This window comes from Labeo rohita, chromosome 21, assembly GCF_022985175.1.
Source record: "Labeo rohita strain BAU-BD-2019 chromosome 21, IGBB_LRoh.1.0, whole genome shotgun sequence".
Classification (NCBI taxonomy): Eukaryota; Metazoa; Chordata; class Actinopteri; order Cypriniformes; family Cyprinidae; genus Labeo; species Labeo rohita.
This window is the reverse complement of record NC_066889.1, coordinates 2,657,849-2,677,612: the sequence shown is the minus strand read 5'-3', so window position 1 is coordinate 2,677,612 and position 19,764 is coordinate 2,657,849. Positions and strand designations below refer to the sequence as shown.

The following is a 19,764-nucleotide window of genomic DNA, read 5'->3' as shown; positions in this document are numbered from 1 at the left end:
CAGTTAAATAAACAAGAAGTTAATACCTAGATTGTTTGACTCTAATACTATTGCCTGATTTTGCTCTATTTCATAGTCAAAAATAGTCTGAAAAAAGTCACAACTGAGCCGCTGCGCATCTCCAAACACAGTGTTGTTTCGTTTATGAATGAACGTGCATTTTTAAACTAATCTAGTGACTCAATGATTCAGTTTCACATTCATAAAGACCTAATAAACAAAAAATCAAAATCAAATGGATGAATGATTCAGTAATTAAATCAGTTTCATTTTTAAAGTATCTTTTCAGTTATTTATATCATTTCATATTTCTGTATTCAAAGTGTTATATTTAAAACATTAATCTCAACATGAATTTATGAATTTGATTGCACTCATGCCACCTCTGAGCCTCATTAAACATGAAAATACACCTGCAAGCCACTTTTGTGTTCTTGTGTGCCACCTCCGTAGTACAAATTAATTTTGTTAATACTGATTTCATTTGACTGGTAACTTGCTCTTATTATACTTGTTCGTATTTTGTTGTTTTAATTAGAAATTTTCAAAATTGATGACATTCTTATGAAAGGCCTAAGTTAGAGAAATGGCATTACAAAGGTAAAAACAAAATTCCCCTCTAAATCACTTTAAGGAGTCAAATATTACCTTGCAATGGGAAAGCTATTTATTTATTTTTTATCAGATTTTTGATTATTGATTAGAAGGTGCTCCTAAAAAGACAAGTAAGCGTAGAGCCCTGCCTCTGGACAATTCCAGTCCTGGACGTCTTGCTTATTTCCATTCCAAATCAAACACACCTGAAAAATCTGAACGACATTTTCCGGTTTTCTTGAAAATGACAGAAAGCTGTGTTTGGTCAAGCATGGAACCCTCCAGAAAATATTTGTGAATTACATTCGTAAAAACATGAATTGTTCTGTAACATTTTGCATACTGACCCTGCTTTCTTTTTCTGTCTTAGCTGAAAATACCAGAGTTGCAGGATCACTGGCTTGAGGATGTACAAGCTCCCAGCTTCTCATCTCATTCCTTGAACTTCATTGGCCCTCTGCTTTACGGTGTCATCACATTCACGTTAGCATTTATTCTCATTGCTCAGAACACTTCTTTATGGATACAGTATGATGAAGCCACTTTGCTGTTGCAACCCTGCTGTGTGGTATCAATGTTTTTTTTTTAGTATCTTGGTTATGTTTACAAAATTAGCCACCATGTTTTCGACCATAAGTGCTACGTTTGCAGATATTTGACACAAATGAGAGATTTGGGACAACTACTACATTCCAAACGAGATCCTGTTTCCTGCATTTTATAAAAAACGAATACCTAGATTTTTTTTTTCTCTCTCCTACGCCTGTAATAAACTCGAATGTAATATGATTGAAATGGATCTCTTGATATTTTAATGTCTACCATTAAACAGAAATACTTTAGTACATGTTTATATATTTGAAATAAAGTAGAACTGCTAGGTAAGAATATAGTAATGACATTTCCTGTGAGAGATATCAACACAGCTTGTCCTCCACTGCCCGATTTCCAGACAATCGCCGTTGAACGTTTTCTACCGAGTTTAGTGAAGCACAATAAACAACAGTGAATTTCAGTATACGTTTAGCCCTTAAAATCAAAGCTGCATCGATGGCACAAAAAAACTCACACACAATCTAATAAACCCACATGATCCGCACTGCAAGAACAGATGGATCAAGGGGGCTGAGCAACCCACTCAACGAACTGTTGCTTAAAGTTAAAGCCGGTGCTGACGGTGGCATTATCAAAAGCTGCAGTGGAAGAGTAAACGCATGCGAGAGCTGTTTTTTTTTTTTTTTTTTCCTGCCGTACAGGGTTTTCAGATCCGGGTCTGGTGTGGTGTGCTCAGAGCACTTTGATAAAGTTCTTCCAGTAGGGCTGGTGTATTTGTTCTTCCTTTTGTATTTAGGATTCAGGGATTTTTTCTTTTTATTACAAAAGGAAGTCTCTTGAAAAAGCTCTTAAGGGTTGTGTTTGATGTCCGGGCTTAACTTCTATTCAAATTCAATGGACGCGTGTTGCTGGAGAGAGAGAGAGCTTTCAATAATCAGTGTTGAGGTGTTTATCTACTGATGTCTTTTTAAAATGCTCTATTTGCTTGACGGTCAGCAAATGTACATTTATTAACACGAACAATCAAAAGTTATTCAAACGAGAAAGTGGACATTGCTAAAAGACCTAGCATTTTAACTTGTTGATATTGTATTCAAACTATTGCTGGTGAATATGTTATCTGCAGAGTAACTGCTATTCAGATCGATCTCTGTCTTATCTAAACATTTGTAATGTAATGTTTTTTGCATCTTATATGCACAGATTAATAACGTGTGTTCAGATTTACTAAACCGGTTACATTTTTATTAGTACTACTGTATGAGCTTAGTCAGATTTGTCAAATATTGCTTCTTGATTCTTAGTATTTATTTTGTAAAGCAAGAATGTTAACGTGATGATTGTATGCACGATTTTTTGTTGTTTGATTCATTTTATCAAACATTTTGCCATGGCTGTATAAAAGCTGCTGTTCATCCGATTGAATCGTGTGAAACACTGCCATCAACAGACAACCAACTATAATCCATAGTATTCTTTTTCTGGTTGTATCTAAACACTTTCAGGCTACTTGTATCACATTTGACACAATTACTCAATTGTCATTACAGAACCAAAGTTTTCCTCTTCTTTTTTCTCATCATTTAACTCCTTAGAAAGACATTTAGAATTAAAAGAAATAAAATGCATGGAAACCTTTTCTATGTCTTCTAGTAACGTGGTTCATTGTAAACGGCTACTGAAAGAGAGTTGCTTTGTGGCCTCCTTGATGTTTTTGTCTTCTTTATCGTTTCAGCAGTTTATGAAAGGCCTAACAGCATCTTTTGATAGTTTTTGACGTATATACTGTGTTTTGTTGAGGCATGCTGTTTTTGTTGTATAAAGTGGGTGGGTATGATATTGTTTTTCGAGTAAAATGTACTTTTTGCAGTTTGGCTCTAATGCAACCGGGCTTATAAATAAAAGTGCTTTACAAAGTGTTGTAGTTGTCATTGCGTATTTGCTGCCGACGATCTTAAAAATTCCCCAATGGTGACAAGTTATTAAGGTCACAGTACACTGTAAAAAAAAATTAAAAGTTTACTCATAGAGTTCGTTACAGCAATTACCTAAAAAGTTTACATGGTTGCCTTAAAAAAATGATGTTAAATAAACTCCAACACAAGTTAACATGACAAAAGCTTTTAGTTAATAACTAATTATCCTGGCATAACAGAGAGCACAAACCAACCATAATTCATAAACATCCATATTTATTTAAGGTTATGTCAGCAATATCAAAAGTATGTACATGATCTAATGTTATGTCAGCAAAAACCAAACCAACTCTAGAGAGGTGTTAATGCGTTTCACTTAACGTGCGTAAAAGGGATAGTTTGAGTAGTTATTTTGCTTTTTTCCCCTAATTTCTCATCTATGTATAAAGTATCTGACGGACGTTTTTATAGAGATAAGACGCTGTTAAGTTTAAAGAAGTTCATTTTTTTTTAATTCCCACCGTTCTAAATCCATACAGTTGTTGAACAGTCAAAATGCATTTTTTTTCGTTCTCAATATAAGTTGAGCTCAGTACTGCTTGGGACAATATTTATTATAATATTTATGTGGAAAATACGGTGGACCCGTGAGGATTTTGAGTGCTGCAAAACTAACACTGGCATACAAAATACAACACTTTAAACCATACCTGTACTCTTCTTGGACAACATCCGCAATTTTACACATATTAAACCAAAAAAATACAAATATTTACTTATCAAATTTGTAGATTCAGAAAATTTCCACAATGTTGAGAAGCTCACCAAGATGGCTGACGAACGTCTTCTGTCCGCAACTGGCTTCACCAGTTCTTGCGATAAGTGATGTTGAGAACGTGATATAGTTATTGAATTGATTTAATGCGGTTTTAGGTTGAGGGGACAAAAACTCACAAACGGAGACAATGAAAACTTAAAATGTTAAGTTAAATGAACCGAATTCAGATTTAGAAACTGCAAGTTGTGTAAATAAATAAATGTTGTTTGAACAAATCGACCCTATAATGATAAAAATCCATGCAGTGGTTTTTAATTAATCTGTAAAAATAATATTCCCTTCAAATCAAATCGAGCCATTCTCAGATGCCTGACGTTGTGGCGTCACACCCACAGAGGCCGCTCCCACGATAGTTGATTGACTTGAGCGTCTTACCTAAGATCAGCTGCAACAGTCCAACCTCCATGCTTTGATGCTGGAGCAGAGATGTACGTTAGACAAGAATTGAGCGATTGAGGTGTTGTGTTGCTGGATGTAATAATGAAGGTAGTGGTCGTCATTTACTCCCGACATCTGAGCTGCTGAAGATGCAGTGGATTACCTTTGTTTGTGAAGGGAATGCGCCTCCCGATCCACATATATGTCTGTCTATGTTTGCGCAAATCATTCTGATCCAGCTTCACCTACAGCAGAAGTGAGTATAAGGGTTTTTTTATGAATCTTTGCGATCACCTTTCCTAATAATGTGCTAGTTAGCAAGTTTAGCGGCTAAACGCAGCTAAATGCATCTAAGGTAAACAGGCTCGTCACTCCACAGAAAAGAGAGGGGCGGGGTGAGCAGAGCTCATTTGCATTTAAAGCAGCCTTGACCAGAATGGGATGATTTTTGCAGAGCTGATTTTGGCAAGGTAAAAAGGGTGTTGTTTTACACAACCATTGAGAATTTTTAACCAAAGTATATTATAGACTTTTCATTAAGACCCTAAAGAATCATATCAACTTGTGGAAAATGGGCATCCGATGACCCCTTTAAAGCATCACCACTGTTGGTCAGAATGGTGCAAATGCAATTAAAAGTCAGCTCAAAGACGCATAAAAACACCTTTTACAAACCACTGGAAAATGTTTTAGTAAAAATGTATTAATTGCAATTAAATAAGTACTGAGTAATATTAATTAACTCTCTGATGCTGTTCCCGAGGTGGTCAAAAATGTTAGATTTTTACATTTCAGTGAAATTAATGTACTATATTTTAGTTCAACAATGTATTTTATTTAAAATGTTGTATTTGTAGAGAATTTATGGTACTAAATTATATATATATTTATATTTAATAGTTATAATCCATTTCTTACCTGTTAATAACGTGTTGAACATAGACCTGAAAATTTCCAAATTTAACAGTTGTAAATCTTGAATGCTTTTGAGCACAGACTTCAGTTTGGTCTCTTCTAAAGCATGCACTAGATCAGCGCTGAAATAAAACGAGTCTAAAAAAAAAAAAAAAAAAAATAAGGGATAGACATTTAGGTTTCCTATTATGAATAATGCCCAAAATACTATTACAGTTTTAATAAAATGTGTTTCCAAACAATTAACAAATCTCCATTGCCCATCGCCCTGAAATGTAGCATGCACTGTTTCATATTGGTGCATGCTGTCTGTATAATGCTTGTGTATTTCAAAACATTTCCAACAGCACTCAAACCCCAACAATTGCTGCTTAGAGATATATATTACATTATACTTCTATTATTATACTTCTTTTTCTTTCTCTGGACTGAAGTTTATGACATCCTATAAAGCCCTATGAAGTAAAGTTATGAAGTTTAGCTGTCTAAACTTTAGCTGCCATAAAAAAATGGAGAATCTCAAAAAATAAAATTTGTTGTTGCTAGTAGGCAGATTAAGATCACCATTTGTGTGCCAATCCTAGACTTTCCTGTGTGTCACGGGTTCTTTGCTATGTCTAGCCTTTAGGTCTGAATGTACCAAAGAACAGTGCCACCTAAAATGGAAATATAGGAAATATGAAAACACTTGGTCTAAAATTTGAATCTGCATCCTTTTGTAACAGTACAGTATTAGTATTCTTTATATATATATGTATATATATACACACACACACACATATATATATATATAAAATGTCACTGTATATGTCATGGAATGCATTTACATCAAAAAAGGCTTTTACTTTTGTTGTTTTGAGCTATGCATAATGTATGCATGTTATAATGGCTACAATAGTTTGAGGTTAGGTTTTAGCCTATTTTATTGCACATCATAATGGACAGTTTTTCAAGATGACATTTTAAGGATAGCCACTGAGATATATAATATCTCAGAAAATACATATAACCTGCTAGATTAAGCTGAAATAATTGACAATCACCTCCTTTTTAAAAGCAAATTTTATATACAGTGGTAATACTTAATACCTACATTATTTTAAATATACATTATTTTCAATTTTTAATGAGGAAAAATAAAAAAAAGACTGTTCCCCACCACCACTCCACAAAAAAGTAATATTAGATGATGTAGATGGGAATGGGCGAAAGGTAGATTGTAGAAAACTTTACATAAGTTAACAAATCACTTTGGCAACTTATATAATGCAGCATGGGTTTTCAGAGGAATGGACATCGTACGGTCCTCATGAGTCTGGATCAGTGCGGTTGTTGATTTGTTCTGGGTTCAGGCTCCGGGCTTCAGCGATAAGACGCTTGACTCCCACCATCCACTGACTGACTTCAGCAACATGATCCACCATCAGGCCTCTGTGGATCTCATCAGCTGAATCCCAATTTTTTCTTTTCAGGTCTGAAAGAAAGCACATCTAGCATGTTTTTCCTTCTTAAGTCAACTTTTATTAAGATAGACCACAGCAGTCGAAATATATTAAAGGAGAAGTCCATTTCCAAAACAACAATTCACAAATAATTTATGTAGTTTAAATGCAGCTTCAAAGAGCTCTAAATGATCCCAACCGAGGAAGAAGGGTCTTATCTAGCGAAACAAGCAGTCATCTTTTTTTTTTTTCCAGAAAATAAAATTTGTATACTTTTTAAGCACAAAAGCTCATGTAGCACAGGTTCTGGGCTTTGAGTCTCGTTCAGCAAAATAAACTAATCTTTTTGAGCCATTTCATTCATTTTAGCAAAATATAATTAAAATGTTATGTCTTACTTCCCTAACACATCTACTGCTTACGCAAACGTTGATCACACTACAAACAAGACAAAACTATAATGCTATAAGAAACAGAAAAGATTCATTCATTGTTTACCTGGCTCTTTAGTCTATGATTAGCTCACCTCACCTCCTATCTGACAAGTTTTTGGGTTTGAGTCGTTCATTCATCACATGATAGCCACATAAAATGAACGACTCGAAGAACCTAATAGGACGTTGTGTGTCACATTGAAGATTCACATTGTGAGTCACATTGAAGATTCGTCAAAAATTAGCAAATTGTTCAAGAACGACCCATTGCTAATTTGTAGCATCGTGAACACATATCACAGAGCCTGTGCTACATGAGCTTTTGTGCTTAAAAAGTATACAAATTTTTATTTTCTGAAAAAAAAAATGACCGATCTTTTCGCTAGATAAGACCCTTCTTCCACGGCTGGGATCGTTTAGAGTCCTTTGAAGCTGCATTTAAACTACATTTTGGAAGTTTAAAATCAGGGCACCAATGAAGTCCATTATATGAAGAAAAATCCTGAAATGTTCTCCTCAAAAACCATAATTTCTTTACGACTGAAGACAGAAAGACATGAACATCTTGGATGACAAGGGGGTGAGTACATTATTTGTAAATTGTTGTTATGGAAGTGGACTTCTCCTTTAATGATGATTTTCAGAAATATCCTAAAACAGGTGAAATAAAAGATTTTATGGTTTCTCATTGTTTATGTAAAAAGGTGCGCTGATGAAGACTAGTTTATTCACTTTACATGCTTTAGAAATGTAAAACGTCCACGTTTCACATAATTTTTGGGTGCCTTAATAATTACGTATATGTGACATCATTGTGTGATTATGTAAACAAACTAATGACCACAAACAAACAAACTAGTTAATTGAAACAAACTGTCTGAAGCAACCAATTTGGGGAAAATAATCACAGTTTTCAGTTCGCATGAGGCTCTGGATTGCAGGTAATAATGTAAATAAGTTTTTTGCACAGACCAGTCGTTTCACTTCATAAGACCTCAATATACCGTAAGGAGCCATGAGTATTAATTTCATCTTGCTTGTATTTGTTTTTTTTGTTTTGTTTTTGACTCTTAAAGTGCCGATAGCTGTGAGCTTTCAGCTAAAAAAACGTTAACTTTAATTTTTGGGTTGAGCAAATCCTTCAAGATCCTTCTTGGATCTGAAAAGCAGTCAGGGAGGACAGACTGTGATGTCACAATTCTCTCAATTTCAAACGTGCCGCTTCAGAAGAGTAGAAAAGAGTAATTCACATTTTAAACTGGTGAATTCGTTTTGAGTTGTTTTCATTATAACCTCTTATATGTGTAAAACTTCTTTTGCAATACTTTATGACAGAATCAGTGTGCGAAAGTAAACAACAGTCTGAAAACTGAAAAAGACTCACCCTGGGACAATCTATGCATCCTGTGTTTAACCAAAGGAGAAAGTTTTCCACTTTTCCACATGTCCTCAAAAAGCTTCAGACGTCTTTCCACATCATCACAAATTTGTTTCTAAAAAACAATGACACAAAAGGTGACAACAGGATCATGACTTTTCATTTTTCCACTCTAACAAGTAAAAAATGAATACAATGGCAGGAAAAAAGTTTTAATTACTGTAATATTCTTTATAAGGTTTGGAACCTGTTACAAGGTATGAGAATTTTTTTTCTTTGCAAAAAATGTAAATATTTGTTGTCATGTTTGAGGTTATGTGATTGATCCATTAGTTCCGTTTAATGTTATTTTCAGTGAGGTACTATTATACTTTTTGTTGATATTCTGAATTACATTTTATTTTAATATTTTCTGCTTTTGCTAATTGTAGTTAAAATAGTAGTAAATCTATTCTTTTGACATTTTATTTAGTTGTTATTGTTTTTAAATTAGGCCTGGCAAACGATTAATCACGATTAATCGCATGCAAAATAAAAGTTTGAGTTTGCCTAATATGTGTGTGTGTACTGTGTGTAATTACTATGTTTATTATAAATACAAGCACATTCACATACATATTTAAGAAATATTTACAAGTATATGTATTTATTATAATTTTTTATAGATTTTATATTATATATAAATAAAAATATTATGTACATAAATATTTCTCTTACATATATATACATTAATTTGTGTGTATTTATATATACATAATAATTACACAGTACACACACATATATTAGGCAAACGCAAACTTTTATTTTGTATGTGATTAATCGCAATTAATCATTTGACAGCCCTATTTTAAATACGTCTTATTTTTTATATATATTTATTTTATTTTTACTTGTGTTATTTTAGTACAGCAACTTAAATTAAATGAAAATAAGGAATGTTGCATTAACTAGTTTAAATAAGTTTTTTATATTTTATTTTTTCAATTAGGTTTTAGTTTCAGTTAAACTATAATAACCTTGGTTCCATTTATTTGCAATAAATGAAAAAACTGTGCAAAACTATTTTTTAAATTATGTCTGTTTCCCACTTTTTGGCCTTACAGGCTCTTGAACTTTGACCAGTTTCAACATTTCAACATTGTTCTAACCTTTACAGTATGTCTGCATGCGTTTAACGCCCCATAAAGTGCTTCTTGCACATCTTCAATAGACGGCTCTGTCTCCATCTCTATTGCCTCTGTCTTTCCGTCTGAGGGAGGTTTCGGACATATGGATGGCGGGGTGCTGCTATTCATTGGAGGAGGATTCATTCCTCGGGGTGGCGTTAGCATCGCCACTGGTGGGGATTGCATGTCTGATCCAGAACCTACAGTGGAATCAGAATTCAGAATTCAGAATTAATTTTGTGTTGATATAAATTTGTGTTATAGTGTTGTCAGTCACAGATGAATTACACTTAAAAACACTACATGTTTGCATTTTTTTTCTTCTCTCATTGTGTATTTTCTATGGTAGACATGTTTACAGATGCTAACATTATTTCAAATTCACCCAGAAGCAGGTATAATAAGATAATTTACATTTTCTGAAGTGTAATGTCTAACTGAAGTGTAATTAAACCAGAACTAAAACCATTAAAAACAAAAAAGAAAAAAAAAAAAATTAAAAACTTATTTTATGTTATTTCACTAGTTGTCCAGATAACATTTCTTATTTTCATTTGTTTAACTTGAAGTACTAACATAACTTAAAACTAAAGCTAAAATAAAAATAAATACAAACTACATACACACACACACACACACACACACACACACATATATATATATATATATATATATATATACAAAAACGGCAAAAAAAGTAAACAAAATTACTAAAACTCTAACAATAACAGAAAACACAAAAACAAAAACTTACTCAAAATATTAATAAAATCTATAATAGCATGTCAGTTATTAAAAAAAAAAAAAAAACACTTGTTAAAGCACATAAAATAATAAAAAAAACTGTGATTTTGCAATACATTGGTTTTGCTAGTTTTTTTGTTTGTTTTATTTAATAATAAAGGTAATACAAATAAAAGGTAAATAAAAATAAAAGTAATCATTCAAAAAAAAAAAATATGGAAAACTAAACAGAAAACCAATTCACATTTTGTTCAAAAATACAATTTGTCATTTGCTGCAAACAGGTGAATCAAGATAGACATATATATAACATTTACCAGTGGGATGAGCTTGACCAGTGAATTGGGGCGCATGCACCCTCTTGTTGAGAACATTCCTCTTTATTCCACCTGAATCCTTCTGTAAGCCATATGAAAACTGTGGTGGGTCGTTCCACCCGTGCTCCTGATTACCTGTACAGAATGCAGCATCGCAAGTAAGCACAGATCAGCACATTCCATACCATATCTAACCATCTATGTTTTCTAAATGTGTGCAAGGTCATTCTATGACCTTTAGAGGTTTCTTTCCAAAAGTTATTTCATCTAATTTTTCACAAAGAAAGCAAAGCCCAGACCTAAACACAAGCTCGCCACAGCAATCAAAAAGGTTCAACAGAGAGTGAAAATGAAGCTTATGCATGTACATCGATCTAGTTTGCTCACAACTGTAAACCCTAAGTACATTTATTCATCCTCTGTGTATTCTACCAACTGACGCTGTGTGTAAAATCATTTTTTCTCCTATGTAATAAAGACAACATGACTAATACAATATGTGCAAATAAAAAAATTCATACTATATTGAATGTATTTTTTAACTGTTGCAAGGTAATTATTTATACCAAAGAAGTACCTACTCAGGGAGTATGTGATTTTGCACTCCCAGGGTCTAAGTACAGGACCACCCCAAAGAGTGCCAAATTTTGTCATTTTGCTTTGCAGGATTGTATGTGTTCGCAAAAGATCCAATCCAAGTTTTTAAACAGTGAAGCTCAATGAAATATATTTTTGAAAATGAAAATATGTTTCAACATTTACCAATATATATATATAAAAATGTATTTCAGGGGCAATAAAATAACATAAATTGCCTGCATTTAGGCAAAATGCAAATATGGATGGAATAGTCTACTAGAGATCGAAATTACTTATAATTTAGATTTATAATGACTTAATGTTTTGTTTTGTTTTTTTAAATATATTTGTATTTATTTATTTATTGACATTTTTGACGTTGTATGGAATGTTGTACGTTGACACTGGAATGCATTTTTCTTAGGACATACATATACATAAATACATTAGTATTTATGTATGCATTACATATATGTATGTATGTATGTATGTATATGTGTGTAAATATATATATATATATATATATATAAATGCATATATATATATACACATATACATATACATATATGTGTATATATATATATATATATATATATATATATATATATATATATATGTGTGGCAAAATACATTTTTAATGCTTTAACAACATTTAACGGCGTTAAAGTTACCACAACTTTCTTATATCCTGGGTGTTAGGCGTACTCATTTTTGGGCTGGTTGGACTGGTGTGGTTTTTAATGACCTGACAACCCTGCTGAAATCCAGAAATGTATGTCCAGACTTGTCGTTATTGTGTTTAATTAACAGCGTTCGTGTACCTTTAACGGAGACATTCAACACCGGAGTAACTGCCACGTCTGAGAACATGAGCTGTCAAACGTGGAATACTTATTCCTTTAATAGTCAATTAATATTAGGTTGGTTATTGTTCTGTCGCGCCTTTCTGTATTATTCATAGTTCATGTCATCGTTTACAGCTCCCAGGAAATGTCAGGAAAACTTCCAAATAAATGTATCCGGGAATGAATGAGAGCGACGAGACAGTGATGACAACATGAACTTCTGCCGCCGCTTCCTCACACGAACGTCACTCTTCACGCGTCAGACTTAAATGACGAGCTTTATAATAATGTATTATTATTTCTATACACTCTTACCTGGTTTAACAAACCGATCGCTCATCGCAGCGCAGACTCCAACATCAACAACTGGGAAAAATTCTTGTCATTCTTCTAGTTCTTCTTCGTTGGATTTTAACGGCAGCTCGCATCTTTAATGTTGCGCTACTGCCATCTACTGGACTTACTTAACTCCTACACAAAGCAGCGTGTCACATTAGCAGCATTAACGCTGTTATTAGGAAACAGTTCAGCTACTTCCTGTCTTGCATACTCTAAAATAAATAAATAAATAAAAATAAAAATAGATGAAGATGAAGATGCAATCATTATGCACTAATTAACACTGACTGTTTACAAAAAAGCATTAAATAATCAGATGAAAAAGCAGTCATGCACAACTGAACACTAATTTTTACTAAAAAATAAAATAAAATAATTAGATGATGCAGTCATGCACTTATGAATACTAATTGTTTACCAAAAATACAAAATAAAATAATCAGATAAAGATGCAGTCATGCACTAATAAACAATGATTATTTACTAAAAAAATAAAATAAAATAATCAGATAAAGATGCAGTCATGCACTAATAAACAATGATTATTTACTAAAAATATAAAATAAAATAATCAGATGAAGATGCAGATGTGCACTAATGAACACTAATTGTTTGCTAAAAAATAAAATAAAAAACATTAAATTAATAAAATAAAATAATCAGATGAAGATGCAGTCATACACTAATAAATGCTAATAAATATATGTATATATATATATATATATATATAATAAAACAGAATAATCAGATGAAGTTGCAATTATAAACAAATTGTTTACTAAAAAAATAAATAAATAAATAAAACAAAATAATCAGAGGAAGATCCCTGTTTTTTCTTCTGACGCACGTTTTTAATCTGACACACAACTCTTATGATGCTTGAACTGAATAACAACATTAAAAAGAGCCACCTAGGGGCCGTACTGCTATTTCTCATTACTAAATATGATTATAACTAACAACCCCCTTGCATAGTACAGCAGACAATAACCAGGGCAACAAAGAAGAAAATTGCATGATAGAAAACACACAAACAGCACAGGGCAGTTTCAGTGCAAGGTGTTTTTCAGATTTATTCTGTGTCTGAGGACACCGCTTCAGTAGTAGCTCTGGAGACTAAGTCAGCTCGATTAGAGCGCATGCACTTGTCTGTAGTTGTGGTGAGCGATCTTTGCCCAGCGACAGAGGTTTTGTTACTCCTGATGTGTACGCGTGGGTCAGCCTTCACCACATCGCTGTTACTCCCCTCATCTTCCTCATTCTCAGTCTCTTCTTCGCTCTGGCCTCCATGAGGTTTCAGTGTCTCTGAGCTGAACTGGCTCAAAGGCTTTCCAAGGATTCCAAAGCTAAAGGCAAAGGTAAGTAGATGCACGATTAGAAACAAAAGCAAAACAGACACATAGTATGCTTTTCAGTACAGCATGATGAAGTATTAGCCTACCTAAGAGTCTTCAGCTGCACTTGAAGCTGCTCTCTGAGCTCCTCTATCACAGCCTCTGAATAACACTGTTCATTCAAGTCTTGTTTTGGACCTCTGAGGCGCCCAAACAGATGAGAAGCCTTTTCTTGCGGAGTAGGCAGCAGAGAGACCATCAGAGGGGAATGCTGTTTTATGATTTTATTCATGGGAGGGAGACTGTTTGACTTCCTGGATTAAAGGTCAAGAGGCAGAAAATGAGGTATGAGACAGAAGACGGGCCAGTAAAAGCCTAAATATTCACTTTTGCACACAAAAGTCGATCAAGTTATATCAAATTACTCGCAACACCTCACAAAGACAAGACAGAACCTCTAAAATCTCTGCATTACTGTATGCATACATTACATAGGGTGTGTTTTTAAGGGAATAAACTATTTTTATCTATCTATCTATCTATCTATCTATCTATTTATTTATTTATTTATTTATTTAAAATATCTAAAATAAAAATAACCCAACCAATATTTAATAAAAAATAATAAAACATTTTAAATTAACTAAAACAGTGATTTTAAATGTAACATTTGCTTTAAAAATCTATTAAATTAATGAAATTATATGAATTTTAAAAAATAACATTTAAACATAATTTTGTCAATAAAAATATTTTAATTAAAACAATATAATAACTTTATATATCACTTAATGAAACATTTTGCATAAAATATTTAGCAATCAAAAATAATATGAAATCATTTGCATGAGTCATAATTATTTCAGTTTATCAGTTACATTAAACATTCTTAGACTACATTGTAATTTTACTCAGTTTTCCCCATGTTGTTGGGCTATGCCACTCTCTTACCAGTTATTCAGTGATGTTTGTCGGGGGTTCAGAACCTTAGATTGATTTTTTTGTGAACTCTCCTGATCTTTCAATCCTTTTTTTGATTCCTTCAGGGCGGGGTTAAACATATTTGAGCCGAACAAGCGTCCAGTCTCCATTCGAATGCCCCGTAGGCCCCGCCTCTCAAAGGTCACCCATGCAGCATAGCTGTAAAATCTAAGGAGACACTGAGGAAGAGGAAACACACACTAATGTAATCATGGGAACGATATATGAAACTAAGGCTAGAACTAAGGCTAATATATTAACTTTTGCATCTTCATGAACCACATACGGTATCAGTGCACAAACCTCATTTAGCTGCATGTCACGGTCAATGGACGCATTTAAGGACATCCTGACTCTGTTAACATAAATCAGATATGCTCTCATCCATCACATTGATCGTTAAATGGACAGTTCACCCAAAAAAATGAAAAGTTGCTGTTAGGTTACTCACCCTCGAGCCATCTAAGATGTACAGTTGAAGTCAAAAGTTTACATACACTTTGCAGAATCTACAAAATGTTTTCGATAAATTTTATTTTATTTTATGTTTACCAAAATAAAAAGGATCATACAGAATGCATGTTATTGTTTGTTTAGTACTGACTGGAATAAGATATTTCACATAAAAGACGTTTACATATAGTCCACAAGAGAAAATAACAGTTGAATTTATAAAAATGACCCCGTTCAAAAGTTTACATACACTTGTGTAACACTGTGTTGTTACCTGAATGATCCACAGCTGTGTTTTTTTGTCTAGTGATAGTTGTTCATGAGTCCCTTGTTTGTCATGAACAGTTAAACTGCCTGCTGTTCTTCAGAAAAATCCTTCAGGTCCCACAAATTATTTGGTTTTTCAGCATTTTTGTGTATTTGACCCCTTTCCAACAATGACTGTATGATTTTGAGATGCATCTTTTCGCACTCATATGCAACTATTACAGAAGACTCAAACACTCACTGATGCTTCAGAAAGGAAACACGATGCATTAAGAGGCGGGGGTGAAAACCTTTGAACAGAATGGAGATGCGTACATTTTCTTTATTTTGTCTAAATTCCTTTTTTATTTCATTTATTACTGCCCTTCAGAAGCTACAAAATATACTTACATGTTTCTCAGAAGACAAAATAAGTTATATTTACCCTGATCTTCAAATTCCAAAAGTTTTCACCCCCCAGCTCTCATTGCATCGTGTTTTCTTCTGGAGCATCAGTGAGCATTTGAACCTTCTGTAATAGTTGCATATGAGTCCCTCATGTGTGAAAAGATGGATCTCAAAATCAGTCACTGGAAAGGGTTCAAATACGCAAAATTGCTGGACCAAAACCAAAGCATTTGTGGGACTTGAAGGATTTTTTTGAAGAACAGCAGGCAGTTCAACTGTTCAGGACAAACAAGGTACTCATGAACAACTATAAAAAAAAATAAAAAAAAACACAGCTGTGGATCATTCAGGTAACAACACAGTATTAAGAATCAAGTTTATGTAAACTTTTGAATGGGGTCTTTTTTACAAATTATTTTCTCTTGTGGACTATATGTAAACATCATTTATGTGAAATAAATAATAACGTGTTTTGTATGATCCCTCTTATTTTGGTAAAATATTTAACATTTTGCAGATTCTGCAAGGTGTATGTAAATCGTAGGTGACTTTTTTCTTGAGTCGAACAGAAAAAAAAGTTTTTTTTAGCTGAAACCATTGTGATTCATATAATGAGAGTCAGTGGTATTGAGTCAGTGGTGCAAGTATTTGAGAATAAAAAAGCATATCAAGCAGCACAAAATTAATACTAGTGGCTCCTGGTAATTTATCGAGGTCTTATGAAGTGAAACGATCAGTTTGTGCAAGAAACAGAACATTATTTACAGTACAACATTATTACTTGTAATCCAGAGCCTCGGGCAAACAGGGAAATACGATTCTTTTCTGCAAACTTATTCCGGACAGCTTGTTTTAATGAGTTCTATTTCATTTACGTAACCACACAATGACATCACGTATACACAAATATTGTTATAACACCCAAAAATGACATGAAACATGGATGTTTTATATGTCTAAAGCATATAAAGTGAATAAACTAGTCTTCATCAGCTCACCTCTTTACATAAACAAAGAGAAACAATAAAAACCAAAAGTGTTTTTGCACGATCGTTTCGCTTCATGACTCCCAACATCATTGGAAGCCACTGGTTTTCATTTGTGTTCCTTCATATGCTTTTTTAAATCTCATTTAGCGTTTAGTCACTGACTTGCATTTTATGAAACACCAACGGTTTTAAAAATGTTTTCTTCTACATCTTAGATAGCGTGAGGTTAAATAAAAAACTTTTATTTACAAATTTTCATTTTTGGGTGAACTCTCAATTTCAGACAGCAGAAATACACATAACTTTTATGGCATGTATGGTATCAGACACTGTTCTGACCTGTCAGAAATTTGTTGCTCATGAGGCAGCAGCTTCAGCTGCAGCCTAAAGTGACAGACAGCAAGCTGCCTTTGTGCCAGCTCCAGCTTAGCAGTCATCGCTATCTCACTGTCACTAAGTAATGATGGCCCGCTGGTAAAGCAATTGTCAAAGATGAATACAATTAAAAAGGTTGCTAAATACTTTACACACACATCTTAATCGTGCCATTTCATTTCAATAATTTTGTGCTTTTTTTAATATAACTTAATTCATGCCCAGCTCCAAATTCAAACTCACGCTATGACAAACGTTGGTTTTTCCTCCAGAGCTTTTTTCTCAAAGTAGCAACAAAAGTAGAGCAGAAGATTGGCAAGAAGCTCATCCAGCTCTTTGCTCCTGTAAACATTTTGGCCAGAAATATTTGGAATCAATGAGTTGCGCTAATATAACTACAACTAAAAAACAGCTTTAAATTTAAGGGTAACTCAGAAGCTAATATATTATATAATAAACAGGAAGTCAAATTATGTACGAGTATAAATATGTAAAAGCCATCCTCAAAATACACAGTAAAATAAATCAGAATAAAAATAATACTCACATTAGCAGAGATAGAAAACGTGGAGGAATGGGAAACCTGTCGTTCTTCTGTAGCAAACAGACAGCTGCCACTGTAACACATTAAATGTATATTAAATCATCCAAGTTATAAGGAAAAGACCATTTTTCATGGCTTTAATTCAATAGCAAACCTACACTTAACATCCTGAATTGTGACGTATTCTGTTTGTGAGCATTTTATTGAGGTCTTGAAGGCATCCAGTTCAGCAGGCCGCACAGTATTCCTTTGAAAAATGAAATTGAGTAAATCAGTTGCTCAGAATAACACAACAAAGTCCTGTTTAATGTCCACTGTAAACAAGACTGAGTACTTTTGCCACTTCTCCAGAGGTTTTCTGGACTGCTCTTGGGATTTAGATGTATTTGTTTTTTTCTTCTCTTTCACCTCTTCTCTGGCTTCAAAACTGCAAATAAAAGAAATCTTGAGTACTGATTTTGCCAGTGCACAAAATGATAAAAATAAATGGGGGACAAATGGCAAAGCCAAATTTTTGATTGTTAAAGAACATCATCATAAAATAGTAGCTAACGAGACATGGCACCACCATCAGTTCTTTACCGTGTGAACTCCAGGGTTTTTGTTTCATCGTTCCAGTCCCAACGTCCAGAGGAAGGCATTGTTATCTGTTATGCAATAATTAGAGGAAAACAGGTAACAGGTAAGTAATGGCTATGCTCTTCTTTAAGTTAGTGGATCCGTTTTTTAGTTAGTTTTGTCATTGCTGTTGTTTTGTTTCCAACAAAAAAAGGATAATTTAATATAAGGTCATTTTTAATTTATTACTCTGACACAATTATACAACTAAATTTTTCAGAAATATTTTGTACTTTAATAAGAACCTTAAAAAGTAAATACCTACAGTAAACAAACAAAAATACATACATATAGTACATATCTTGCTAAAACCAATTTAGCAAATAATTACGTTTATTTGCCCTGAATGATTTATCACCGTCATCTACAAGCTAAACTAAATATTGCAAATAATGCACAAGCGCACGTGATTCTGTCTCTACAACTGAGCAAATCAGTAAAAACAGTAGTGTGCAAAGTATGCTTATTTTAAAACACACTCATATTCATATTGCTGAAATGGTTTTCTAGAACAGTCTTAAACAAATAAGCATGAAGTCCTACCGGTTCAGCGGGCGATTTTGCCATAATTCACTAAAAATACATTTACCCGTAAACTAGTACTGTAAACTCCGGAACTGGAGGCATGCACGGTATCCTAGCGACAGCCAGTGACGGACAGTACAACTCGTGACGTTTCTGTCGCAAGCCACGCCCACCACGCACAAATTCTTCTTGTCATGAAACCGAAGCGTGTTTACAGTGACTGCTGCAGATTAAATGTATTCGTATTAAATGTAAATTAGCTTATTTTTGCTGTGTGTGCTCAGGGCTTTTTGAAGACTGGCCAGTTAGTACAATTCCAAATGTAACATTAATACATTTGTTTTTAAGTGACATTAAGATATTTGTTTTAAAGCTGTTTGTTATGAAGTTACGTTTATTATTAGCGTTATTATTAGCCAGTGATAGTTCGTTTTAAAGAAATCAGATTTATTACGATCATAGCAGTACTGTTACACTTTTAACATGAACAGAGAGTAACAACTCAAAAGATGATGCATGCATTTTCATTGTGATAATGCGAGTTAATTAGGTGCTTTTGTACAGAAACATCAGACACCTTTACTGTAAGAAAGCATTGGGATATGCCTATATGAACCAAAGATATGATTTTTCTTACATTTGAACATAATTTATGGGACAATTTGTGTCAGTGTGTTTTTTGCTGATTTGAAATATCTTTGGCATGTGAGTTCTTGATATTTAAGTATTTCTACATTCAAACTGATAGAGTTGGTCAGGGAAAGAGACTTTAAAACATTTACATTTGATCCTTTAAACAGTGTAAGAACCAGCACTTGCATGATGTTTTTCAGAAGGCTGCTTCTTTAAAA

General features: G+C 33.5%; 3 protein-coding genes across 4 annotated transcripts in view; 1 reads left to right on the top strand and 2 right to left on the bottom strand.

Annotated features, from left to right (window-relative positions):
• The window catches only part of camk2a (calcium/calmodulin-dependent protein kinase II alpha), a 51,719-nt gene extending 48,653 nt beyond the window's left edge, over positions 1–3,066 (top strand). For both annotated transcript variants that reach the window (XM_051093067.1, XM_051093068.1), the window contains one exon: positions 965–3,066. The gene's annotated coding sequence lies outside the window, so the exon portion shown is untranslated. The remainder of the gene's footprint in view (positions 1–964) is intronic.
• A 2,943-nt stretch (positions 3,067–6,009) lies between these two features.
• Positions 6,010–12,542, bottom strand: sra1 (steroid receptor RNA activator 1). Its single transcript, XM_051092430.1, has 5 exons — positions 12,417–12,542; positions 10,678–10,812; positions 9,599–9,816; positions 8,457–8,565; positions 6,010–6,670 (listed from the first exon to the last, which is right to left on the bottom strand). Exons 1-5 carry the CDS (start codon positions 12,439–12,441, stop codon positions 6,504–6,506), a joined length of 654 nt encoding a protein of 217 aa, XP_050948387.1. The 5' UTR covers positions 12,442–12,542; the 3' UTR covers positions 6,010–6,503.
• An 835-nt stretch (positions 12,543–13,377) lies between these two features.
• LOC127152523 (protein phosphatase 1 regulatory subunit 36) lies at positions 13,378–19,011 on the bottom strand. The gene is made up of 11 exons (XM_051093233.1): positions 18,932–19,011; positions 18,353–18,417; positions 18,105–18,197; positions 17,929–18,017; positions 17,774–17,843; positions 17,470–17,568; positions 17,191–17,322; positions 15,059–15,110; positions 14,726–14,934; positions 13,882–14,088; positions 13,378–13,786 (listed from the first exon to the last, which is right to left on the bottom strand). Exons 1-11 carry the CDS (start codon positions 18,953–18,955, stop codon positions 13,513–13,515), a joined length of 1,314 nt encoding a protein of 437 aa, XP_050949190.1. The 5' UTR covers positions 18,956–19,011; the 3' UTR covers positions 13,378–13,512.
• Positions 19,012–19,764: the final 753 nt, after the last annotated feature.